The following is a 27,206-nucleotide window of genomic DNA, read 5'->3' as shown; positions in this document are numbered from 1 at the left end:
ATCTCTGGTAAGCATAGGTGATAAAATCCTCAACAAAATATTAGCAAACCAAGTCAAATAATACATTAAAAATTATTCACCATGATCAACAGGGATTTATTCCAGGGATGAAAGCGTGGTTCAATATTCACAAATCAATCAATATCATATACCAAAGTAACAATAGAAAGGATAAAAACCATGTTATCATATAAATAGATGCATAAAAAACACTTAACAAAATAGAACATCCATTCATGATTAAAGTTGTCAACAAAGTAGGTCTAGAGGGAACACACCTCAATATATTACAGGCAATATGTGAAAAACCCACAGGTAAAATCATAATGGTAAAAAAAAAAAGTGAGAACTTTCCTTCTAAAGTCAGGAATAAGATAAGGATCTCCACTCTAACCATTTTTATTCATTGTAGTACTGGAAGTCCTAGCCACAGCAATCAGACAACAAAAAGAAATAAAAGGAAGCCAAATTGCTAAGGAAGGAGTAAAACTGTCACTATTTGAATATGGCATGATACTATATATAGAAAACCTGAAACACTTCAACAAAAAAGTCCTAGAACTGATAAATGAATTCAGTAACATCTCAGAATACAAAATTAATATACAGAAATCTGTTGCGTTTCTACATACTAATGAAAGAGCAGAAAGAGAAATTAAGAAAACAATCCTATGTACAACTGCACCAATAAAATAATAAAATACCTAGGAATAAACTTAACAAAGAAGATAAAAGAACTGTACTCAAAAGAAACTGAAGATGACACAAATGGAAAGATATTCCATGAACATGGATTTAAAGAACCAATATTGTTAAAATGTCTATACTACCCAAAGTCATCTATAGATTTAATCCAATCCCTATCAAAATGCCAACAACATTTTCCACAGAACTAGAATAAATCATTCTAAACTTTTATGGAACCACAAAAGACCTCGAATAGTCAAAACAATCTTGAGAAAGTAGAAAATAGCTGAAGATATCACAATTCCAGCTTTCAAGATATACTACAAAGCTGTAGTAATTCCAACACACATTTATAGAAAAATTAACATCAGCTTTGTACAGTGGCAGTATCATAGCCAATGAGGTTTATCTGAGGTGCGATTATTGCTAATAGAAGAATTAACATCAGTACTTTTGAAACTCTTCAAAAAAATTGAAGAAGAGGAAACATTTCCTATCTCATTATTGAGGTCATCATTAGCCTAATATCAAAGCCAATCAGAGACACTCCAATAAAACTACAGCCATGGCACCTGGGTGGTTCAGTCAGTTAAGCGTCTGACTTGATTTTGGCTCAGGTCATGGTCTCATGCCCCTAAGGTCAAACCCCACATCAGGCTCCATGCCCGGCATGGATTCTTTTTCTCCCCCTGCCCCTACCCTAATCTCTCTCTCAAAAAATATATAAAACTACAAGTGGATTTTTAAAATATTTTTTTAATTTGAATTTTAGTCACCTATCATAAATTGCACTATTGGTTTCAGGAGAACAATTCAGTGATTCACACTTACATACAACACCTAGTACACATCACAACATGTGCCCTCCTTAATATCCATCACCATCTAGCCCCTCTCCCACCCACCTCCTTCCATCAATCCTTAGTTTGTTTTCTATTATTAAGAGTCTCTTGTCTTCTCTTTCCCCCACCTTCCCATATGTTCCTAAATTCCACATATGAGTGAAATCATATGGTATTTGCCTTTCTCTGATTGAGTTATTTCACTTAGCCTAATACATTCTAGTTCCATCCATGTCGTTGCAAATGGAAAGATTTCATTTCTTTCATGGCTGAGTAATATTCCAGTGTGTGTGTGTGTGTGTACACAAACACACATATATACCACATCTTCTTTATCCATTCATTAGTCAATGGACATTTGGGCACTCTCCATAGTTTGGCTACTGTTGATAAAGTTGTTATAAACATTGGGGTGCATGTACCACTTCAAATCTCTATTTTTGTATCCTTTGGATAAATACCTAATAGTTAAATTGCTGGGTCATGGGGTAGTCCTATTTTTAGTTTTTTGAGGGACCTCCATACTGTTCTCCAGAGTGGCTGAACCAGTTAGCATTCCCTTCAAAAGGGCAAGAGGGTTTTCTTTTCTCCACATTCTTTCCAACACCAGTTGTTTCTTGTATTGTTAATTTTAGCCATTCTGACAAGTGTGAGGTGTTTTCTCATCCAAGTTTGGATTTGTATTTCCCTGATGATGAGTGATATTGAGCATCTTTTTCTATGTCTGTTAGCCACCTGGATGTCTTCTATGGAAAAGTGTCTATTCATGTCTTCTTCCCATTTCTTAACTGGGTTGTTTTTTGAGTGTTGAGTTTGGTAAGTTCTTTCTAGATTTTGGATACTATCCTTTATCAGATATGTCACTTGCAAATATCTTCTCCCATTTTGCAGGCTGCCTTTTAGTTTTGTTGATTGTTTCCTTCACTGTGCAAAAGCTTTTTATCTTGATAAATACCTAAAAGTTCATGTTTGCTTTTGTTTCCCTTGCCTCCAGAAATGTGTCTAGTAAAAAGTTGCTCCAGCCGAGGTAAAAGAGGTTGCTGTGTTCTTGTCTATGATTTTGATGATTTCCTGTCTCACATTTAAGCCTTTCAATCATTTTGAATTTATATTTGTGTATGGTATAAGAAAGTGGTCCAGTTTCATTCTGCATGTCGCCATCCAATTTTCCCAACACCATTTATTGAAGAGAGAGTCTTTTTTTCCATTTGATATTCTTTCCTGCTTTGTAGAACTTTAGTTGACCATATAGTTGTGGGTCTATTTCTGGGTTTTCTATTCCATTCTATTGATCTATGTGTCTGTTTTTGTGACAGTGCCATACTGTCTTGATGACTATAGCTTTGTTATAATATAGCTTGAAATCCAGAATTGTGATGCCTTCATGTTTCTTTCTCTTTTTCAGGATTGCTTTGGCTATCTGGGGTCTTTTGTGGTTTCATACAAATTTTAAGATTGTTTGTTCTAGCTCTGCGAAAAATACTGGTGTTATTTTGATAGGGATTGCATTGAATGTATAGATTGCTTTGAGTAGTATTGATTGACATTTTAACAACATTTGTACTTCCAATCCATAAGCATAGAATGTTTTCCCATTTCTTTGTGTCCTCTTTAATTTCTCTCATATGTGTTTTAGTTTCCAGTGTACAGATCTTTTGCCTCTTTGGTTAGGTTCATTCCTAGGTATCTTATGGATTTTGGTTCAATTGTAAATGGAATCAATTGATTTCTTTTTCTGCTGCTTCATTATTGGTGGATAGAAATGCAACAGATTTCTCTATGTCGGGTGTGTCATGTAACTTTGCTGAATTCATGCATTAGTTGTAGCAGTTTTTTGGTGGAGTCATTGGGTTCTCCATGCAGAGTATCATGCTATCTATGAAGAGTGAAAGTTTCACTTCTTCCTTCCTGATTTGGATGCATTTTATTTCTTTTTGTTGTCAGATTGCCGAGGCTAGGGCTTTCAGTATTATGTTGAACAACAGTGGTGGAAGCAGACATCACTGCATGTTCCTGACCTTAGAGTAAAAGGTCTCAGTTTTTCTGCATTGAGTATGATATTAGCTGCGGGTCTTTGGTATGTGGCTTTTATGATGTTGATGTACTTTCCCTCTCTCCCTAGTTTGCTGAGTGTTTTTTTCTCAAGAGTGGATGCTGTACATTGTGAAATGCTTTTTTTGCATCTATTGAGAGGACTGTATGGTTCTTATCATTTATTTCTATGATATATCACGTTGATAGATTTGTGAATATTGAACCACCCTTGCAACCCAGGAATAAATCACCATTGATTGTGGTGAATAATTGTTTTAATGTAGTGCTGGATTTGATTTGCTAGTATTTTCTTGAGGATTTTTGCATCCATATTGATAAGGGATATTGGCCTGTAATTAGACCCACTAAAATTGGAGTTTTTGGTTTTTGAATCAAGGTAATGGTGGCTTTGTAGAATAAGTTTAGAAGTTTTCCTTCCATTTCTATTTTTTTGGAAGTTTCAGAAGAGTAGGTATTAATTCCTTTTAAATATATGTTAGAATTCCCCTGTGAAGCCATCAGGCCCTGGACTCCTGTTTGTTGTGAGATTTTTGATTATGGATTAAATTTCTTTGCTGGTATGGGTCCATTAAAATTTTATATTTCTTCCTGTTTCAGTTTTGTGGTTTATATATTTCTAAGAATTGATCCATTACTTCCACATTGCCCAATTTGTTGGCATATAATTGCTCATAATATTCTCTTATAAATGTTTGTATTTTGGTGGTGTTGGTTATTATCTCTACTTTTTCATTCATGATTTTATTTATTGGGTTCTTTCTCATTTCTTTTTGATAAGTGTGGCTAAGGCTTTATAAATTTTTTTTTAAATTCTTTCAAAGAATCAGCTCCTAGTTTCATGGATCTGTTCTACTAATTGACTTTTTTTCTATTGTTTTGTATTCTCTATTTTGTTCAAAAATGCTCTAAACTTTATTATTCCTTCTGCTTGATTTGATTTTAGTATGTTCTTTTTTTATTTTACTCTTAAGGTGAAAAGTTAAATTGTTGATTTGTAGTGTTGTTTCTTTTTAAATGTAAGTATTTATACCTAACATATTACTGCTAAGCACTGCTTTTGCTGCATAAGTTTTGATATCTTGTGTTTTTGTTTCCATTTATATCCATGTATTTTCTAATTTCTGTTAACATTTTTGTTCATTAAACTTAACAATAAAAGTGGTTAGAAGACTGTTCATTTCAAGATATCTTGAGAAGGAATATCAATATCATATCTTGGTCTTTAGACTCTCACTTCTCTAATGTATTACCATACAGTGAGAATAAAAATAAAACAAAACCCAAAGAAATAGATCAGTAGATTTGCTTTCTCAGTGAGGCATGAAATGTAAAAGTTATTAGCCCCTAACTTCTTTTCTCTGAAGTTTTTTTTAAACATTTTTGTCTCATAATGGAATTTTTCAGGTTTTTATTTTTATCTTATTTGTTATTCAAACATAATCAATATACAGTGTTATATTACTTTTAGGAGTACAATAAAATGATTTGACAATTCTATAAACTGCTCAGTGCTCATCAAGATGAGTGCATTTTTAATCTCCTTTATCTATTTCACCCATCCCCTGCTTCCCCTTTGATAACCACCAGTATTTTCTCTGTATTTAAGAGACAGGTTTTGTTGTTGTTGTATCTTTTTTTCCCTTTATTTGTATGTTGTTTCTTAAATTGCACATATAAGTGAAATCATATGGTATTTTTCTTTCTCTGACTGATATATTTCACTTAGTATGACACCGTCTGGGCCTATCCATATTGGTACAAATGACAAGATTTCATTCCTTTTCATGCCCGAGTAATATCCCATTCTGTATATGTGTGTGTGTGTGTGTGTGTGTGTGTGTGTGTGTGTGTACCACATCTCATTTATCTATTCATCTATAGATACACACTTGATTTTATCGGTATTTGGGCTATTGTAAATGACACTGCAGTACACATATCTTATTGAATTAGTGTACTGTTTTCCTTGGGTAAATACCCAATAGTGAGATTACTTGATGATGTTAATTCTCATTTTAACTTTTTGAGGAAACTCCATGTTTTCCAAAGTGGCCACACTAATTTGCATTGGTTGATTTTGTGTATTTGAACCGTTCTGTCATTCTAGAACTAAATTCCACTTGGTCATGGTGCATAATCCTTGTATTATGCTGTTGAATATTTTTTGCTAGTACCGTATTGAGGAAATTTGCATCAGTAGTCATAAGAGATATTGGAGACAGCAGTTAAGATGGCAGTGGAGTAGGGAGATCCTAAGTGTGGGGAATAAGCTTAGGAATCCCCCGGGTTTACACCAATGTGTTAACAAGGCATAAAAAGTACAAAGCCATAGGATGCTCACACCCGAGTTTGGGTAAACAAGATTAGCACCCCAAGAATAAGGAGATCAAAAGGCACCCCAGGATAGAGAGGGGATGCAAATGCACCCCATAATAGAGAGGGGGTGCAGAACCCCCACAATAGAGAGGGAGGGGCAAAGGCCCCAAAATAGAAAGGGGTGCAAGTGTACCCAATACAAAGATATGTGAGGTAAGCAAGATTAGGTGTTCAGTGCAGAAGCATCCCCCAATTTAGTACCACAGCAGAAAGCTGCTTTCACAGGAGGGAAGGACCAAGTTAGGCAAACAGGTAAACTGGATTATAGACCACTGCAATGCAGGTGAAGCAGCCCAGAGTGGAAATGGTTAACAAAAGAAAAGGTGCCTTGTTAACCCTGAGGTTATTTCCTCTCCTACCTTATCCCCTAGGCTAGCTAAGAAAAACAGACACAGCACCTCCTGTCTGCATTACCAACCATCTGCCCATCTGCCCAGTGCCAGGATTTTGTTTTATACTGAACCAAACCCCAAGCACCATATATCTTCAAACCCCCCTTTTCCCTCACATCCCCAAGTTAATGTTCACAGTTTGTCTCTTTGTGCATGCCTATCACATTTGTAAGCCTTCTGACCCTAATAAATATGGGGCAAGGACCCTTATTCAGGGCTCTTGTCTTTTCCCAGGTATTCGCCATCTCTCACTTTTTATTCTGTGTCCCGCCCTCTTGCTAGACAAGACAGAACTTTAGACCTAGAGTCTATGATACCTAAGCTTGTCTTGTCCTTGAACACAGCTAGATAGTTATCAAATCATTCTGAACACCAAAGAAAAAAATTGGAATTTTGAGAGAACAGAAGTGCAAGACTACACGAGAAAAGCAATCACCTTTTGGAAGTAGGAGGTGCAAAGAATTTACTGCGGGAAATGTTGCTTAGGGTAGGGCCACGGGGAGGGAGCCTACTTGCAGAGGCTACCACAAAGTAATATAAGCAGCAGAGTGCAAAATCTGAACTTTTAGCTTTCCACTGTGGGGCATGTGCCTGCCTTAAAGGTGCTCAGGTGGTGAAGTGGGGCAGAATCTCAGGAGTGACAGCATGGTATGAGGATCCATTAGGTGACAAGAAAGACGTGTCCCACCAATATGCCGTGCTGCTTACAGGCTTAAGAGAGGGGACTTGCTCTAGCTGAGGACAGTAAGCAGGGATGCCAGTTTTCTCCTGTTTTGAAATAAATTCTAAACAGCTGTAAACATATGTCACTTTTTTTTCAGGGGCCAGAAAAGGCATGGCAAGACTCTCCCTCAGGAACAGTGCAGGTCCATGCCATAGGAATCCCTAAAATTTGGAATTTTGCAACTCAGTTGCATGCCTGAGATAAAGAAGCTTGGACACAGGCAGGATGAACATAGGGTTCTGACAGAAACCAATGACAAAAGAGGGGTGATTAATTAACCTTATATGAGGCTTCCCTGAAGAGTGGGGGGTATGAACTTTCAGCTCTGGGGCTATAGAGCAGGGCACTGCCACATTCATTATGCCCTTCACACTTGAAAGCATTCAGGGAGCAAACTGACCCCAACTAATGGTAGCCAGAGCCACTTAAACCAAGCCCTGCCCCCCTGCACCTTGTTTCCATGGAAACAAGTCAGCCTGAGAATTAGTGCAGCAGGCCCCTCACCCAGAAGACTAGCACAAACAACTTGCTTGCATGAATTCTAATGATCATAGACTTCAGCTCAAGGTGAAATAAGATCTAACTTCCATTATACTCTTATTCTTTATTTTATATTATTATTTGTCTCACTTATTTTCTTATTTTTTCAACTCTTTTTTTAAATTTTGCAGTTATTATTTTTTTATGTGTGCATATATTATTTTATTTTATTTTATTTTATTATTTAATTTTTGGAATAATATTCTTTTAACAAGCAGGCCAAAACACACCCAGGTTGTAGTTTGTTTGTTTCTTTGTGTTTTTGATTTTTGTTTTTTCTTTGTCTTTTTTTTTTTTCCTTTCTTCTTTTCTTTTCTGGAAAAAAAAGACAAGGAGAAACTCACCCCAAAAGAAAAAAACAGAAAGTTGAACTCATGGTCAGTGATTTAATCAACATGGATATAAGATGTCTGAGCTAGAATTTAAAACCATTTACAGGGATACTAGCTGGGGTTGAAAAAAGCATAGAAGACATCAGAGAATCCCTTTCTCCAGAGGTAAAAGAACTAAAATATAGTCAGAATGAAAGCGCTATAGGGGGTTCCGGAAGATGGCGGCGTAGGAGGACGCGGGGCTCACAGCGCGTCCTGCCGATCACTTAGATTCCACCTACACCTGCCTAAAGAACCCAGAAAACCGCCAGAGGATTAGCAGAAGGGAGTCTCCGGAGTCAAGCGCAGACTAGAGGCCCACGGAAGAGGGTAGGAAGGGCGGCGAGGCGGTGCTCGCTCCACGGACTGGCGGGAGGGAGCCGGGGCGGAGGGGCGGCTCGCCGGCCAAGCAGAGCCCCCGAGTCTGGCTGGCAAAAGCGGAGGGGCCGGATGGACTGTGTTCCGACAGCAAGCGCGACTTAGCGTCTGGGAGGTCATAAGTTAACAGCTCTGCTCGGAAAGCGGGAAGGCTGGAGGACAAAGGGAGGGAGAGCTGCTGAGCCCCCGGACGGCAGAGCTCAGCTTGGCGGGGAACAAAGGCGCCAGCGCCATCTCCCCCGCCCATCCCCAGCCAAAATCCCAAAGGGAACCAGTTCCTGCCAGGGAACTTGCTCGCTCCGCGCAAACACCCAACTCTGTGCTTCTGCGGAGCCAAACCTCCGGCAGCGGATCTGACTCCCTCCCGCTGCCACAGGGCTCCTCCTGAAGTGGATCACCTAAGGAGAAGCGAGCTAAGCCTGCCCCTCCAGCCCCCGTGCACCTTGCCTACCCACCCCAGCTAATACGCCAGATCCCCAGCAACACAAGCCTGGCAGTGTGCAAGTAGCCCAGACGGGACACGCCACCCCACAGTGAATCCCGCCCCTAGGAGAGGGGAAGAGAAGGCACACACCAGTCTGACTGTGGCCCCAGCAGTGGGCTGGGGGCAGACATCGGGTCGGACTGCGGCCCCGCCCACTAACTCCAGTTATACACCACAGCACAGGGGAAGTGCACTGCAGGTCCTCACCACACCAGGGACTCTCCAAAATGACCAAACGGAAGAATTCCCCTCAGAAGAATCTCCAGGAAATAACAACAGCTAATGAACTGATCAAAAAGGATTTAAATAATATAACAGAAAGTGAATTTAGAATAATAGTCATAAAATTAATCGCTGGGCTTGAAAACAGTATACAGGACAGCAGAGAATCTCTTGCCACAAAGATCGAGGGACTAAGGAACAGTCACGAGGAGTTGAAAAACGCTTTAAACGAATTGCAAAACAAAATGGAATCCACGATGGCTCGGCTTGAAGAGGCAGAGGAGAGAATAGGTGAACTAGAAGATAAAGTTACGGAGAAAGAGGAAGCTGAAAGAAAGAGAGATAAAAAAATCCAGGAGTATGAGGGGAAAATTAGAGAACTAAGTGATACACTAAAAAAAAATAATATACGCATAATTGGTATCCCAGAGGAGGAAGAGAGAGGGAAAGGTGCTGAAGGGGTACTTGAACAAATTATAGCTGAGAACTTCCCTGAACTGGGGAAGGAAAAAGGCATTGAAATCCAAGAGGCACAGAGAACTCCCTTCAGACGTAACTTGAATCGATCTTCTGCACGACATATCATAGTGAAACTGGCAAAATACAAGGATAAAGAGAAAATTCTGAAAGCAGCAAGGGATAAACGTGCCCTCACATATAAAGGGAGACCTATAAGACTCGTGACTGATCTCTCCTTTGAAACTTGGCAGGCCAGAAAGGCTTGGCACGATATCTACAGTGTGCTAAACAGAAAAAATATGCAGCCGAGAATCCTTTATCCAGCAAGTCTGTCATTTAGAATAGAAGGAGAGATAAAGGTCTTCCCAAACAAACAAAAACTGAAGGAATTTGTCACCACGAAACCAGCCCTACAAGAGATCCTAAGGGGGATCCTGGGAGACAAAGTACCAGAGACATCCCTACAAGCATAAAACATACAGACATCACAATGACTCTAAACCCGTATCTTTCTATAATAACACTGAATGTAAATGGATTAAATGCGCCAACTAAAAGACATAGGGTATCAGAATGGATAAAAAAACAAGACCCATCTATTTGCTGTCTACAAGAGACTCATTTTAGATCTGAGGACACCTTTAGATTGAGAGTGAGGGGATGGAGAACTATTTATCATGCTCCTGGAAGCCAAAAGAAAGCTGGAGTAGCCATACTTCTATCAGACAAACTAGACTTTAAATTAAAGGCTGTAACAAGAGATGAAGAAGGGCATTATATAATAATCACAGGGTCTATCCACCAGGAAGAGCTAACTATTATAAATGTCTATGCGCCAAATACCCGAGCCCCCAGATATATAAAACAATTACTCATAAACATAAGCAACCTTATTGATAAGAATGTGGTCATTGCAGGGGACTTTAACACCCCACTTACAGAAATGGATAGATCATCTAGACACACAGTCAATAAAGAAACAAGGGCCCTGAATGATACATTGGATCAGATGGACTTGACAGATCTATTTAGAACTCTGCATCCCAAAGCAACAGAATATACTTTCTTCTCGAGTGCACATGGAACATTCTCCAAGATAGATCATATACTGGGTCACACAACAGCCCTTCATAAGTTTACAAGAATTGAAATTATACCATGCATACTTTCAGACCACAATGCTATGAAGCTTGAAATCAACCACAGGAAAAAGTCTGGAAAACCTCCAAAAGCATGGAGGTTAAAGAACACCCTACTAACGAATGAGTGGGTCAACCAGGCAATTAGACAAGAAATTTAAAAATATATGGAAACAAACGAAAATGAAAATGCAACAATCCAAACGCTTTGGGATGCAGCGAAGGCAGTCCTGAGAGGAAAATACATTGCAATCCAGGCCTATCTCAAGAAACAAGAAAAATCCCAAATACAAAATCTAACAGCACACCTAAAGGAAATAGAAGCAGAACAGCAAAGGCAGCCTAAACCCAGCAGAAGAAGAGAAATAATAAAGATCAGAGCAGAAATAAACAATATAGAATCTAAAAAAACTGTAGAGCAGATCAACGAAACCAAGAGTTGGTTTTTTGAAAAAATAAACAAAATTGACAAACCTCTAGCCAGGCTTCTCAAAAAGAAAAGGGAGATGACCCAAATAGATAAAATCATGAATGAAAATGGAATGATTACAACCAATCCCTCAGAGATACAAACAATTATCAGGGAATACTATGAAAAATTATATGCCAGCAAATTGGACAACCTGGAAGAAATGGACAAATTTCTAAACACCCACACTCTTCCAAAACTCAATCAGGAGGAAATAGAAAGCTTGAACAGACCCATAACCAGCGAAGAAATTGAATCGGTTATCAAAAATCTCCCAACAAATAAGAGTCCAGGGCCAGATGGCTTCCCAGGGGAGTTCTACCAGACATTTAAAGCAGAGATAATACCTATCCTTCTCAAGCTATTCCAAACAATAGAAAGGGAAGGAAAACTTCCAGACTCATTCTATGAAGCCAGTATTACTTTGATTCCTAAACCAGACAGAGACCCAGTAAAAAAAGAGAACTACAGGCCAATATCCCTGATGAATATGGATGCAAAAATTCTCAATAAGATACTAGCAAATCGAATTCAACAGCATATAAAAAGAATTATTCACCATGATCAAGTGGGATTCATTCCTGGGATGCAGGGCTGGTTCAACATTCGCAAATCGATCAACATGATACATCACATTAACAAAAAAAAAGAGAAGAACCATATGATCCTGTCAATCGATGCAGAAAAGGCCTTTGACAAAATCCAGCACCCTTTCTTAATAAAAACCCTTGAGAAAGTCGGGATAGAAGGAACATACTTAAAGATCATAAAGGCCATTTATGAAAAGCCCACAGCTAACATCATCCTCAACGGGGAAAAACTGAGAGCTTTTTCCCTGAGATCAGGAACACGACAGGGATGCCCACTGTCACCGCTGTTGTTTAATATAGTGCTGGAAGTTCTAGCATCAGCAATCAGACAACAAAAGGAAATCAAAGGCATCCAAATTGGCAAAGATGAAGTCAAGCTTTCGCTTTTTGCAGATGACATGATATTATACATGGAAAATCCGATAGACTCCACCAAAAGTCTGCTAGAACTGATACATGAATTCAGCAAAGTTGCAGGATACAAAATCAATGTGCAGAAATCAGTTGCATTCTTATACACTAATAATGAAGCAACAGAAAGACAAATGAAGAAACTGATCCCATTCACAATTGCACCAAGAAGCATAAAATACCTAGGAATAAATCTAACCAAAGATGTCAAAGATCTGTATGCTGAAAACTATAGAAAGCTTATGCAGGTAATTGAAGAAGATATAAAGAAATGGAAAGACATTCCCTGCTCATGGATTGGAAGAATAAATATTGTCAAAATGTCAATACTACCCAAAGCTATCTACACATTCCATGCAATCCCAATCAAAATTGCACCAGCATTCTTCTCGAAACTAGAACAAGCAATCCTAAAATTCATATGGAACCACAAAAGGCCCCGAATAGCCAAAGTAATTTTGAAGAAGAAGACCAAAGCAGGAGGCATCACAATCCCAGACTTTAGCCTCTACTACAAAGCTGTCATCATCAAGACAGCATGGTATTGGCATAAAAACAGACACATAGACCAATGGAATAGAATAGAAACCCCAGAACTAGACCCACAAACGTATGGCCAACTCATCTTTGACAAAGCAGGAAAGAACATCCAATGGAAAAAAGACAGTCTCTTTAACAAATGGTGCTGGGAGAACTGGACAGCAACATGCAGAAGGTTGAAACTAGACCACTTTCTCACACCATTCACAAAAATAAACTCAAAATGGATAAAGGACCTGAATGTGAGACAGGAAACCATCAAAACCTTAGAGGAGAAAGCAGGAAAAGACCTCTCTGACCTCAGCCGTAGCAATCTCTTACTCGGCACATCCCCAAAGGCAAGGGAATTAAAAGCAAAAGTGAATTACTGGGACCTTATGAAGATAAAAAGCTTCTGCACAGCAAAGGAAACAACCAACAAAACTAAAAGGCAACCAACGGAATGGGAAAAGATATTTGCAAATGACACATCGGACAAAGGGCTAGTATCCAAAATCTATAAAGAGCTCATCAAACTCCACACCCGAAAAACAAAGAACCCAGTGAAGAAATGGGCAGAAAACATGAATAGACACTTCTCTAAAGAAGACATCCGGATAGCCAACAGGCACATGAAAAGATGTTCAACGTCGCTCCTTATCAGGGAAATACAAATCAAAACTACACTCAGATACCACCTCACGCCAGTCAGAGTGGCCAAAATGAAGAAATCAGGAGACTATAGATGCTGGAGAGGATGTGGAGAAACAGGAACCCTCTTGCACTGTTGGTGGGAATGCAAATTGGTGCAGCCACTCTGGAAAGCAGTGTGGAGGTTCCTCAGAAAATTAAAAATAGACCTACCCTATGACCCAGCAATAGCACTGCTAGGAATTTATCCAAGGGATACAGGAGTACTGATGCATAGGGGCACCTGTACCCCAATGTTTATAGCGGCACTCTCAACAATAGCCAAATTATGGAAAGAGCCTAAATGTCCATCAACTGATGAATGGATAAAGAAATTGTGGTTTATATACACAATGGAATACTACGTGGCAATGAGAAAAAATGAAATATGGCCTTTTGTAGCAACATGGATGGAACTGGAGAGTGTGATGCTAAGTGAAATAAGCCATACAGAGAAAGACAGATACCATATGGTTTCACTCTTATGTGGATCCTGAGAAACATAACAGAAACCCATGGGGGAGGGGAAGGAAAAAAAAAAAAAAGAGGTTAGAGTGGGAGAGAGCCAAAGCATAAGAGACTGTTAAAAACTGAGAACAAACTGAGGGTTGATGGGGGGTGGGAGGGAGGGCGGGGTGGGTGATGGGTATTGAGGAGGGCACCTTTTGGGATGAGCACTGGGTGTTGTATGGAAACCAATTTGCCAGTAAACTTCATATATTAAAAAATAAAAAAAAAAAAAAGAATGAAAGTGCTATAACTGAGATGTAATCTTGAATAGATGTCATGATGGTGAGGATGGACGAAGCAGAGCAGCACATCAGTGACAGAGACGATAAAATTATACAGAATATGAGGGTGAGAAGAGGGGGAAAAGGCACAAGATCACGACGGAAGACTTACAAAACTCTGTAACTTATTAAAAAGGAATAACATTCATATCATAGGAGTGAATGAGAGAGAAAAGAAGATGAGGAGAGAGAAAAAGGGGCTGAAGTTTAATGTGAGCAAATTATAGCTGAAAACTTCCCTAATCAGGGGAAGGGCACAGACATCAAAATCCAAGAAGCACAGAGAACTCCCATTAAATTCAATAAATGCTGACCATCACCAAGGCATATCATAGTCAAATTCACAAAATACACAGACAAGGAAAGAATTATGAAAGCAGCATGGGAAACAATCCTTAACCTACAAGGAAAGACAGATGAGTTTCACAGCAGAGCTGTCCACAGAAACTTGGCGGGCCAGAAAGGAGAGGCAGGATCTATTCAACACACTAAATGGGAAAAAACATGCAGCCAAGAATTCTTTATCCAGCAAGGATGTGATTCAGAATAGAAGGAGAGTTACAGTTTTCCAGACAAAAACCCTAAAGGAGTTTGTGACCACTAAAGTAGCCCTGCAAGAAATTTTAAGGGGGACTCTTTGGAGGAAAAACAAACAAAAGACCAAAAGCAAAGACTAGACATGACCAGAGAACATCACCAGAAACACCAACTATACAGGCAACATAATGGCACTAAATTCATGTCTTTCAATAACCACTCTGAATTCTACCAGACATGTAAATTTTTAAATGTTTTTATTTTATTTTATTTTTGAGACAGAGAAAGAGAGAGATAGAGAGGCAGAAAGAGAGGGAGACACAGAAACTGAAGCAGGCTCCATGTTCTGAGCTGTCAGCACAGAGCCTGACACAGGGCTCGAACCCATGAACCATGAGATCATGACCTGTGCCAAAGTCCACTGCATAAACAACTTAGTCACCCAGGTGCCCCTTCCAGACATTTAAAGAAAAATTAATACCTATTCTACTCAAATTGTTTCAAAAAATATAAATGGAAGGAAAACGTCCAAACTCATTCTACAAAGCCAGCATTAACTTGATTCCAAAACCAAAAAAAAAGTCCACACTGAAAGGGATATTGTTACAGAACAATATCCCTGATGAACTTTGATGCAAACTTTCTCAATGAGACACTAGCAAATCAAATTCAACAGTACATTAAAAGAATTATTTATCATGATCAGGTTGGATTTACTTCTGAGCTGCACGGCTGGTTCAATATTCACAAATCAGTCAATGTGATACACCACATTAATAAATGAAAGGATAAGAACCATATCATTCTTTCAATAGATTCAGAAAAAGCATTTGACAAAACATAGCGTCAATTCTTGATTTAAAAAAAACACACAAGAAACTAGGAATAAAATGAACATACCTCAACATCATAAAGGTCATATATGAAAGACCCACAGCCAATATCATCCTCAATGGGGAAAACCTGAAAGCCTTTCCCCTATGGTCAGGAACAAGACAAAGATGTTCACTCTCCCCATTACTATTTAACATAGTACTGGAAGTCAGAACCTCAGCAATCAGAGAACAAAAATAAATAAATAAATAGCATACAAATTGGCATGAAAGAAGTCAAACTTTCACTATTTGCAGATGACATGATACTCTATGTAGAAAATCCAAAATACGTTTTTACTCTTTCTGATTCTTTTTTTTTCCCTGACTAGATAATTGTCTTTGACTTATCTTTGTTTTAATTGACTCTTATTTTTAGTCTAGTCTGCTGTTGAAGCTCAGTTCAGTCACTATATTCTTTAGCTTTAGGATTTCTGTTTTCCTTTTTTTAATTTATTTTGAGATAAAAAGAGACAGTACAAGTGGGGGAGGGGCATAAAGAGTGGGAGAGAGACAGAATCCCAAGCAGGTTCTGTGCTGCCAGCACAGACATGGGGGTCAAACTCATGAAACTGTGAGATCATAATCTGAGCCGAAACCAAGAGTTGGATGTTTAACTGACTAAGCCACCCAGGTGCCCCTCTGTTTTTTTGTTTTGTTTTGTTTTGTTTTTGTTTTTTTGTTTTTTTATGATTTGTTTCTTTATTATATCTCTCATTTTCATGGATTGTTTTCCTATTTCCATACAGTTGTTTGTATGTTCTTTCTTGTTCATTGAGCTTCTTTAAGAGGGTTGGTTTCTTTTCTGTATTTCATGTCAGTTTATAGATCTCCATTTGTTCTTTAATTGAAATATAATTGACACCTAATATTATATTTGTTTCATCAATAGAACATAGTGATTTCACAAGTCTATACATTATGCTGTGCCTACCACAAATGTGCTATCATCTGTCATGATATAATGCTATTACAATACCATTGATTATATTCCCTATGCTGCCCCTTTTATACACATGGCATGCATTCCATAAGTGGAAGTCTCTATGTTTGACTCTCCTTCATCCATTTAGCCCATCCCCCATCCTTCTTCCTTGTGGCAACCTATAGTTTTTTTATTTTTCAAGATTGTTTTGGCTATTCAGAGTCCCTTGAATTTCCAAGTGAATTTTAGGATGGAATTTTTCTTTCTGTAGAAACACCATTGAGATATTAAAGAGATTGTTTTATATCCATAGATCACTTAAGTAGTACTGCCATCTTAACAGCACAATTGGCCCTTGAACAAGGAGGTAGGGATGTCCTCCCTCCAATTAACAGTCAAATATCTGCATATAACTTGACTTCCCAAAAATTTAACTAGTAGTAGCCTACTATTGATTGGAAGCCTTATCAATAGGTATTTAGTTGATTAACATATTTTTGTGTCATAAATATTATATATTCTACTCTTAAAGAAAGCTAAACAAAAAAAATGCTATTAAGATAATCATAAGAAAGAGGAGACACATTTATAATACTGTAGATGTATTTATTGAAAAAATTGCATATAAATGGACCCATGCAGTTCAAATTCATGTTGTTAAAGGGTCAAGTGTATTGTCTCTCAATCTATGAATAGGAAACATCTTTCTGTTTATGTGTATCTTACTTAGTTTTAGCGACATTTTATAGTTTTCTGTGTCCAAGTTTATTGCCATCTTGGTTACATTTATTCCTAAGTATTTTATTCTTTTTGAAATATTGGAAATAGAATTGTTTTCTTATTTACATTTCTGGATGGTTTAGTGTTAGTACATAGAAATGCAACTGATTTTTTTTGTGTGTCATTTTGAATGCTGAAGCTTTGCTGAATTAATTAGTTCTAAAGTTTTTTTGTGGAATATTTAAGGTTTTCTACATATAAGATCATGTTGTATGCACCAAAGGTAATTTTACTTCTTTCTTTCAATTTAAAAGCCTCTAATTTATTTTTGCTACCTAATTGCTTTGACTAGGACCTCCAGTTTTATCTTTCCTTAAAGGGCCAAGAGTGGGAATCCTTGTCTTTCTCCTAAGAGAAAATGCTTTCAGACTTTTATCATTCATATAACACCTTGATTACATTGAGGTACTGTCCTTTTATTGCTATTAAGTTTAGTGTTCAATCGTGAAAGTGAGTTTAATTTTATCAAATGCTTTTCCTGATGACTGTGTGTTTTCCCCCCAATGACTCGGTCAATGTAGTGTATTACATTGATTGATTTTGTGTATGTTGAACCATTCTTGCATTCTAGAACTAAATCCTACTTGGCCATAGTAACTTAAACCTTTCTTTTCTTTTCTTTTTTTTGAAAATTATTGAAGGTCTTTCTTTATATCAAAACTCAAAGACCCTTACCATCATCTACTGAGTTATACAACAGATTCTAGTTCAAATTGACACACAAAAAGTAAACTAGATTTAAAGTGTTGTATTTAAAAACAAACAAAAAATACAGTTTGCCTTGTGAGGCAATTAAAATAAGTGGAGACCTGACACTATAAAGAATTAGAAACACATACAGGATAATTATTCTGTCTTATTTAGAGAATTACAGTTAGCTGGTCAGATTTATGTTTAAGATATTTATCCATACTCATCCAGACTTTTCAGAGGCTACTATACTAGTCTACTATTCTAAATTCTTTTATGTTAAATATGAACACTTTCCAAATACTACTGTTAAGTCACATCTCATTTATCTTCCTCCTTATTAACTGCATAGGCTTGTCTTAAATAGTTGAAACATCTGTAATATACTACAGAGTTTGCTTAGAGGTACTCTGTTAATATACTCGTGTGGCCAGAGAAAAAACAAGCATTATTAAATATGAATGCAATCCTTAATAACACAATTGAACATTCTTTTCAATGAAAAAGTCCAGAAAGAAGGTCTCATTCTATAAAGATTTATCATTTATAAGTCACAGTGAAAGGAACTTGAGTGATTTACCAAGTTTTCTACTATATACATTAGAGATACCTCACTAAAAACTGGTATCTCACACAACAGAATAACATTTGCTGAATGTAATACTGTAGTGACAGTACTGAGGTTGATTGTTAAAGACATGGGTTCAATAACAAAAATCAAAAATAACAGCTGGAAATTTATCTCTTTCAATGTTCAGAGATAAAAGGGTTAAACATTAATTCCATTATTTTCTGCAGATTTCTTTTTTTATACTGAAATCTGATTGCAATTAAATTCTGATATTTTTCCAAGCTACTGTATGAAGAAGATGCTGAAGGCCATCACTATACAGCATATTGCAACATAAAGACACGTCCATTCACCAATTCTGGCACACTTGCAAAATATACCCAACAATCCAGTTTTATTTCTGTTCAGGGGGCTGTATGCCAAGGATAGGATATAAGCACAGGTACATATAAACAGGAATATTACTTACAGTCAAAAGACTCTGAAAATTGAAAATGGCAGACATAGTGAGACTGGCAAAGCTCAGACTCCACCAAAAAATTTGCTAGAACTAATACAGTAGTATGTGAATTCAGCAAAGTTGCAGGATATAAAATCAATGTGCAGAAATCTGTTGCATTTCTATACACATTCACCACTGAAAACACCAAATAATATCTATTCATATAACAATTTCACCTGAAGAACTGAGGGCCAGCTGAACATCTTCTACATAATAAAAGACAGAACAAGCAAAAAAGAACACTAAGATAGATGGAGGCATGGTAACAAAGGGAACCCATACACCTGATACTGTATAAACTGCAGTGAAGAGGGATAGTACTGAGGGACTGGGAATAGATTCTTCTGTCCTTGGTCACACACATACACACACACACACACACACAAACACACACAAGGATGAAGTTTAATAGATTAACTAGAATATAAAAGGGACAGCACTAGAACTCACCAAATGGCAGAGGACCTGTGAAAACGTTCTCCAGACCAAAGGGACTGTCTCGCTGCCTCAGGAGCCCTGGGTCTGCAAGCCCACACCATGCCCAGTCATTCTGGGGCACAGAAAAAAAAAATCTATGCTTTAAACATGTGGAGAGCTGCAGGAATATTCTCTGAGTCAGAGGGACCAGTTTGTTGCCTCAGCAAGCCCTGGTCCACAAGCCCAGTTATCAGCAGCTCCGGTAACTATAGGGCACAGAAAAAAAAAGCCACATTTTTCTCTTCTCTTCTTTCTTTAAAAGCTATAGCTTCAAAGAGCAACTAGTGTATAAAAGAGCCAGCCCTAGAACTCTGCCAAATGGCCAGGGGAGCTGCTGGAATGCTCTCTGGGTAGGAGATGACAGACACGGTCTACACTCCTTTTTTCATCTTGAAATCACACACAAGTGCACAGTTCCAGCACCCTAACTGGCCTGTCCCCTCAGTGAGCCTGGGGCTCATAGCGCATACAACTCTCAGCCTTCTCACCAAGATGGCCACAGGGTAGTGCATACTGGGACACTTCTGGTTGGTGCTCACTATATCACCAACCTTCACACCAAAGTGACACAGGTGCAAAGCACCCCAGAATACTCCAGGCCACACCACTTTGGCTTCAGTTGGCTTGCTGAGGCACCCTTGGTGCAGAATGCTCCAAAACCACTTGGCTGACAGCTAATTTAGATCCAACAGCCCTGCCAGGTTGCCACTGTGCAGAGCAAAACCCAGAGCATACTTGCATCAGTTTCAGCCACCCTGCCAGAGTAACCCTATGTGGAGCACCCCAGAACACACTAGAGTTGGCTCCAGTTGCCCAGCCAGGGCAACCTCCTTGTTGAGCACGTTGTGACACACCAGCTTGCATCCAAGTCAGCTTCAGTTGTCCTGACAGTTCAACTTCACTGTGAAGAGCCCAGGGACTACTTGGCTTGCAACCGCTTCAGCTTCAGCTGTCCTTCCAGGACATATTTTTTGCAAGAGCCCAGGGACCACACCACCCCACACCCATTTTAGCTTTAGCTGTCCTGCCAGGGTACCCCTATGCAGAACACCCAGGACCACTCAGCTTTTACACTGCCTCAGCTACAGCTTCCCTCTCAGGGAAACCTCTGTGTAGAGAGCCCTGTAATACACTGGTTTATATCCATTTCTGCTAATTCTGTTAAGGTGACCTCTGCATATAGTTTCAGATATCTGGCCATGGTACCCTCTGTGCAAAGAGCTTGGGGACTTGCCCACACACTGCTGAGCTCCCAGACCACATATTTCTTCAGCTCTAGCTTCCCAGCCAGGACAACCCCTGCATGGAGCACCCAGGGGCATCCTGGCTTGCACCCACTTCAGCTTCAACTGTCCTGCCAGGGACAGAACATCAGAACACCTCAGCATACATTGACTTTACCTGTCCTGAGAGGGTGGTGGCTGTGTGGAAAGTCCCAGGACACCCAGACCATACCAGCCACAGTTCCAGCCAGGCAGCAAAAGTCACCAAGCACACACAGTCTACATAGGGGATGACCATACACAAGATCATTACTTCAAGTTTAGGAGAAGTAGCTGTTCCACATAATCTGTAGAAACAAACACAGAAACTCAATCAAAATGGAGAGACAGAAGAAGCTTCAAAAGAAAGAATAAAACAAAACCTCAGAAATATTATAAGTGAAAGAGAGATAAGCAATATATCTAATAAAGAATTTAAAGTAATGATCTTAAAGGTGCTCACCTGGCTGGAGAGAAGAGTAGATGAACTCAGTAAGACCTTCAATAAAAACATAGGAAATATAATTTAAAAAATAACCAATCAGAAGTGAAGAATACAATAACTAAAATAAGAAACACACTGGAGGGAATCAAGAGTAGACTAATGCATACAGAAAGATGTATCAATGATCTGGAAGACAGGGTAATGGAAAACACCCAGGCTGAACAGCAAGACAAGAAAATAATATTTAAGAATGAGGATAGGTTGAAGGATCTCTTGAACAACAAATGAACAAACATTTTCATTACACAGATTCCAGAAGAAGCAGAGAGAGTGAAAGGGGCAGAAAACTTATTTGAAGAAATAATAGCTGAAAATTTCCCTAACCTAAGGAGGTAAATAGTTATCCAGGTCCAAGAAGCACAGGGTTCCAAACAAGATCAACCCAAGGAGGTTCACACTATGACACATAATAATTAAAATTTCAAAGTTTAAAGGAAAAGAGAATTCTTAAAGCAGCAAGAGAGAAGCAAAAAGTCAATAAATAACTAATGGGTCAATGAAAAAATCATGAAATTAAAAAAATAGATGGAGATAAACGAAAATGGAAACATAATGGTGCAAAACCTTTGGGATGCTGAAAAGCAGTTCTAAGAGAAAAATATACAGCATTACAGGTCTACCTCAAGAAACAAGAAAGAGGTCAAATCAACAGCTACCTTTACACCTAAAGGAATTTTTTTAAGAAGGGCAAACAAAGCCCAAAGTGAGTGCAAGGAAGGAAATAATAAAAATTACAACAGAAATAAATGACATAAACAATTTAAAATAAAAAAAATCAATGAAACAAAGAACAGGTTCTAGAAAAACATAAACAAAATTGAAAAACCCACATCCAGACTCATAAAACAAAAGACAATAAAAGAGGAGAAATGACCCAAGTAAATAAAGTCTGAAGAAAAAGAAATTAACAACTGACACCACAGTAATACAAAGAATTATGAGAATACTATGAAAAATTATATAGCAGCAAATTAGACAACCTAGAACATGTGGATAAATTCCTAAAAACATAAAAAGCTTCCATAACTGAATTAGGAAGAAAAAGAAAATCATAACAGATTACTAGTAAAAAAAAAAAATGAATTGGTAATTTTAAAAATATACTAAAAAATAAAAGTCCAGGACCAGATGAAGTCACAGGAGAATTCTACTGAACATTTAAAGAAGAGTTAATACCTATTCTCCCCAAACTATTCCAAGAAATAGGGTAAGAAGGAAAGCTTCCAGATACATTCCACAAGGCTAGCATTACCCTGATAACAAAACCAAAGACACCATAAAAAAAAAAAAAACTGCAGGCCAATATTCCTGATGAAAACAGACGCAAAAATCCTCAACAAAAATCAGAAAACTGCATTCAACAATATATTAAAAGGATCATTCACCATGATTGAGTGGGATTTATTCCAGGGATTCAAGGATGATTCAATATTCTCAAATCACTCAATGTGATAAATCACATCAACAAAATGAAGGATGAAAATCATATGATCATCTAAATAGATGCAGAAAAAAACCTGAAAAAATATAACATCCATTCATGATAAAAACTCTCAATAAAGTGGGTTTAGAAAGAACGTACCTCAATATAACAAAGGCCGTATTGAAAAACCCACAGCTAACATCTTACTGGTGGAAAAGTGACAGCTTTTCCTCTAACATCAGAAAAAAGACAAAGATGTCTACTCTCGCCACTTTTATTAAACATAGTACTGGAAGTTTTAGCTGCAGCAATCAAACAAGAAATTAGAGGCATCCATATTAAAAAAGAAGTTGTTAAATTGTCATTATTTGCAGATGACATGTAGTATACATTGAAAATCCTATAATACAAAATCAAATACTTACTAGAAGTAGTGAATTAATTCTATAAAATTTCAGGATACAAAATTAATACCCAGATATCAGTATCATTTCTATATACTAATAATGAAGTAGCAGAAAGAAAAAGAAAACAATTCCATTTACAATTGTATCAAAATAATAAAATAACTTTCTAGAAATAAACTAAATCAAAAGGTAAAAGAACTGTATCCTGAAAAACATAAACATTGATGAAAAATTGAATTTGACATAAACAATAGAAATATATTCCATGCTCATGTATTGGAAGAATATTGTTAAAATCTTACTACCACCCAACACAATCTACAGATTTAATGCAATCCCTATCAAAATACCAAAAGCATTTTTCACAAAACTAGAACAAATAATCCTGAAAATAGTATGCAACCCAAATTGACAAAGCAATCTTGAGAAACAAGAGCAAAGCTGGAAGTATCACAATTCTGGGCCAAAATATATACCACAAAGGTATAGTAAATAAAACTGTATGGTATTGGCACAAAAACAGACACATACCTGAATAGAATAGAGAACTCAGAAAAAATCCCACACTTATAATGGTCAATTAATCTATGACAAAGAAGGCAATAGTATACAATGGGGAAGAACAGTGTCTTCAAAAATAAGGTGCTGGGACTGTTGGTGGGAATGCAAACTGGTGCAGCCACTCTGGAAAACAGTGTGGAGGTTCCTCAAAAAATTAAAAATAGATCTACCCTATGACCCAGCAATAGCACTGCTAGGAATTTACCCAAGGGATACAGGAGTGCTGATGCATAGGGGCACTTGTACCCCAATGTTTATAGCAGCACTTTCAACAATAGCCAAATTATGGAAAGAGCCTAAATGTCCATCAACTGATGAATGGATAAAGAAATTGTGGTTTATATATACAATGGAATACTACGTGGCAATGAGAAAGAATGAAATATGTCCTTTTGTAGCAACGTGGATGGAACTGGAGAGTGTGATGCTAAGTGAAATAAGCCATACAGAGAAAGACAGATACCATATGCTTTCACTTTTATGTGGATCCTGAGAAACTTAACAGAAACCCATGGGGGAGGGGAAGGAAAAAAAAAAAGAGGTTAGAGTGGGAGAGAGCCAAAGCATAAGAGACTCTTAAAACCTGAGGACAAACTGAGGGTTGATGAGGGGTGGGAGAGAGGGGAAGGTAGGTGATGGGTATTGAAGAGGGCATCTTTTAGGATGAGCACTGGGTGTTGTATGGAAACCAATTTGACAATAAATTTCAGGTATTAAAATAAATAAATAAATAAATAAATAAATAAATAAAAGTTTTAAAAATAAATAAATAAATAAAGTCAATATTCTCAGAATGCAGCACATTTGAAAAAGACCCATCCTCTTACCTGGACTTAGACTTTGGAGAAGTGGGTCATACAAACAGAAATAAATGGAACTTCCATTTCAACTCAGAAGCCTACATGTATCTAAGGTGCCAACGTAGATATTTCAGACCTAATTTGGGTAACTTAGACACATATTTGAATGGAAAGAATTCACCTCATCTCTACTTAGTCTTGTCAAGTGTGACACTAATAAGCCACCTCACCAATAGCCCTGCTAAGTGACAGCTTACCAATCTCCTTTCTACTAGATATTAAAAACTGTATTACCAGAAAGGCACAATTACTGTCTTTTTATGATAGTAAAATGCTGGAAATAAAGATCCAACAATTCATAGATAGCACTTAAACATCAATGACTCCCTATGCAGAAAATTATCACAAAAGGCCTAATTGCCATCCTTAGATAGTCCTGCTTGCAAGGCTAGACCTTTGCCTGGTGCCTGGGAACCTGGATTTTGGAAGTGTTCCCGCCATTCCCTAACTGATAATAGTGATTCTCTGCGTAAACTGTACAAATAATGTGGTTTATTCTTTGCTGAACACTTGCTTTCCTTCTGGGCATCAGGAACTTTGGTACACACTAAACAGAGAGTGCCTATGTGACCAGGCCCCAATAAAAATCCTGGGCACTGATTCTCCAATAAGCTTCCTTAGTAAATGACAGTTTTCATATATTGTCACAATTTGGTGCTAGAGAAATTAGGCATGTGACTCCACTGGGAAAGGACTCTGAAGCTCATGCCTATTTTTTTTTTTTCTGGACTTCACCTGTTTTCTCTTTGATGATTTTGTTTTATATTCTTTTGCTATAATAAATCACAGCCACAAGTGTAACTACACGTTGAGTCCTGTGAGCCTAGTGAATCACTAAACCTGAGGGATGGTCTTGGAAATCTCCAACACATTCCTAGACTTCTATTTTGGCCCAGAGATCTTTCTTAATATCCAGAATCAAATGTTTGATATCAAATACTTGATATCTGTTAATCACCCTGAACTCAAGTCTAAAACTGAAGACACTGTGTTTCCCTCTTCTTAAGTTCCTTATCTTGGCTAACATATCCATTATCCACTTGGTCATTCAAGCCAGAAAGCAGGAAACCTGGGATGCATACTAAACTCCCTCTATCTCCCAGCCACATTAATCTGTCACCAGGTTCTTTCAATTCTACCACCTATCTCTTAAAACCATGTCATCCTCTCCATCTATAGTTATTGCCTTAGTTCAGGTTTTCATCACCTCTCATATCATTCTCCTGCATTCTTAGCTCAAGCAAATTCTCCACACCAATACCAAAGTTATCTTTCTAAAACACAAATATACTTACATGCCCTTCTAGCTTAAAATATTCTAGTGGCTCCTGTCTTCAGGATAATGTTCGAATTCCTTAATTAGGCCATGAAGCCCTTCATGACCTGGATTCACTTCCTGACTTTCTTCTTTCTCTCCGTATATAAATTAGGATAGATTTCCTTCTCCAGACTATTTCCCAAAGCATCAAGCTGTTTCTGGCTTCACAGTCTGAATTCCATATCCTTCATCTATGCTCCCATAGCACCCTATGCTTTAGACTATGAAAACTCTGATTCAGTGTCTTCAGTGAAGTAGGTACTTAATAAATGCTGGTTGAATGGCTTAATGTTAAATGAAAAGGAGAGATTATAAATGATTTTTCTCTTTTTTCAAAAAGTTGTTTATAGATTTGAATACTAGCCCTTTGTCTGATATGTCATTTGCAAATATCTTTTCCCATTCCATCGGTTGCCTTTTAGTTTTGTTGATTGTTTCCTTTGCAGTGCAGATTTTTATCTTCATGAGGTCCCAACAGTTCATTTTTGCTTTTAATTCCCTTGCCTTTGGGGATGTATCAACTAAGAAATTGCTGCGGCTGAGGTCAGAGAGGTTTTTTCCTGCTTTCTTCTCTAGGGTTTTGATGGTTTCCTGTCTCACATTCAGGTCCTTTATCCATTTTGAGTTTATTTTTGTAGCAACGTGGATGGAACTGGAGAGTGTTATGCTAAGTGAAATAAGGCATACAGAGAAAGACAGATGCCACACGTTTTAACCTTATGTGGATCCTGAGAAACTTAACTGAAGACCATAGGGGAGGGGAAGGGAAGGGAAAAAAAAAAGGTTAGAGAGGGAGAGAGCCAAAACATAAGAGACTTTTAAAAACTGAGAACAAACGGAGAATTTATGGGGGGTGGGAGGGAGGAGAGGGTGGGTGATGGGTATTGAGGAGGGCACCTGTTGGGATGAGCACTGGGTGTTGTATGGAAACCAATTTGACAATAAATTTCATATTAAAAAAAATTGTTTGCTGATATTCTTCTGGCTTAATTAAATGGATCAAAAGGAAAACAATGACAAAAATACCTCATAGTTTCTGTTGGTTTCTGTTATGATCCAGTACCTGTTGGGTATTCCCATACGCCCAAAGTCTGATATTGGGTCAATCAGTTTCCACCCATTTTCCTTCATCTATTTTGAGGATTTGGGATTATAAGAAAAAGCATACAGATCTTCAGGTAATGCTGGAGGAGATAAACATGAAAACAAAGTAATAATGAGTGAAACTTAAAGAACAAATAATGCTAAAAAAAGTCTAGATTTCCTATTCCTAAAGGGAATGTGAATGAAACAGGGCAATGACTTGTGTACAAGGTTGGCTTTATGTGAGGAATAAGAACTGGAATATTGCTTCAAAGCCTTATTTTAAAAATGTTT

General features: G+C 37.8%; 2 protein-coding genes and 1 pseudogene across 4 annotated transcripts in view; 1 reads left to right on the top strand and 2 right to left on the bottom strand.

Annotated features, from left to right (window-relative positions):
- Positions 1-26,966, bottom strand: part of ASB12 (ankyrin repeat and SOCS box containing 12) — a 107,500-nt gene extending 80,534 nt beyond the window's left edge. For all 3 annotated transcript variants that reach the window (XM_019436693.2, XM_019436694.2, XM_019436691.2), the window contains exon 1: positions 26,856-26,966. The gene's annotated coding sequence lies outside the window, so the exon portion shown is untranslated. The remainder of the gene's footprint in view (positions 1-26,855) is intronic.
- LOC128774044 (U4 spliceosomal RNA) lies at positions 1,057-1,181 on the top strand (annotated as a pseudogene).
- Positions 18,464-26,969, bottom strand: LOC109259233 (protein kish-A-like). The gene is given in 4 exon segments (XM_053891548.1): positions 18,464-18,982; positions 18,984-21,063; positions 21,219-21,254; positions 26,856-26,969. Coding segments are annotated over 2 exon segments (222 nt in total). The 5' UTR covers positions 19,020-21,063; positions 21,219-21,254; positions 26,856-26,969; the 3' UTR covers positions 18,464-18,796.
- Positions 26,970-27,206: the final 237 nt, after the last annotated feature.

This window comes from Panthera pardus, unplaced genomic scaffold (assembly GCF_024362965.1).
Source record: "Panthera pardus isolate Hobbes unplaced genomic scaffold, ASM2436296v1 HiC_scaffold_27, whole genome shotgun sequence".
NCBI classification, from domain to species: Eukaryota; Metazoa; Chordata; class Mammalia; order Carnivora; family Felidae; genus Panthera; species Panthera pardus.
This window is presented reverse-complemented; position numbering and strand designations above follow the sequence as displayed.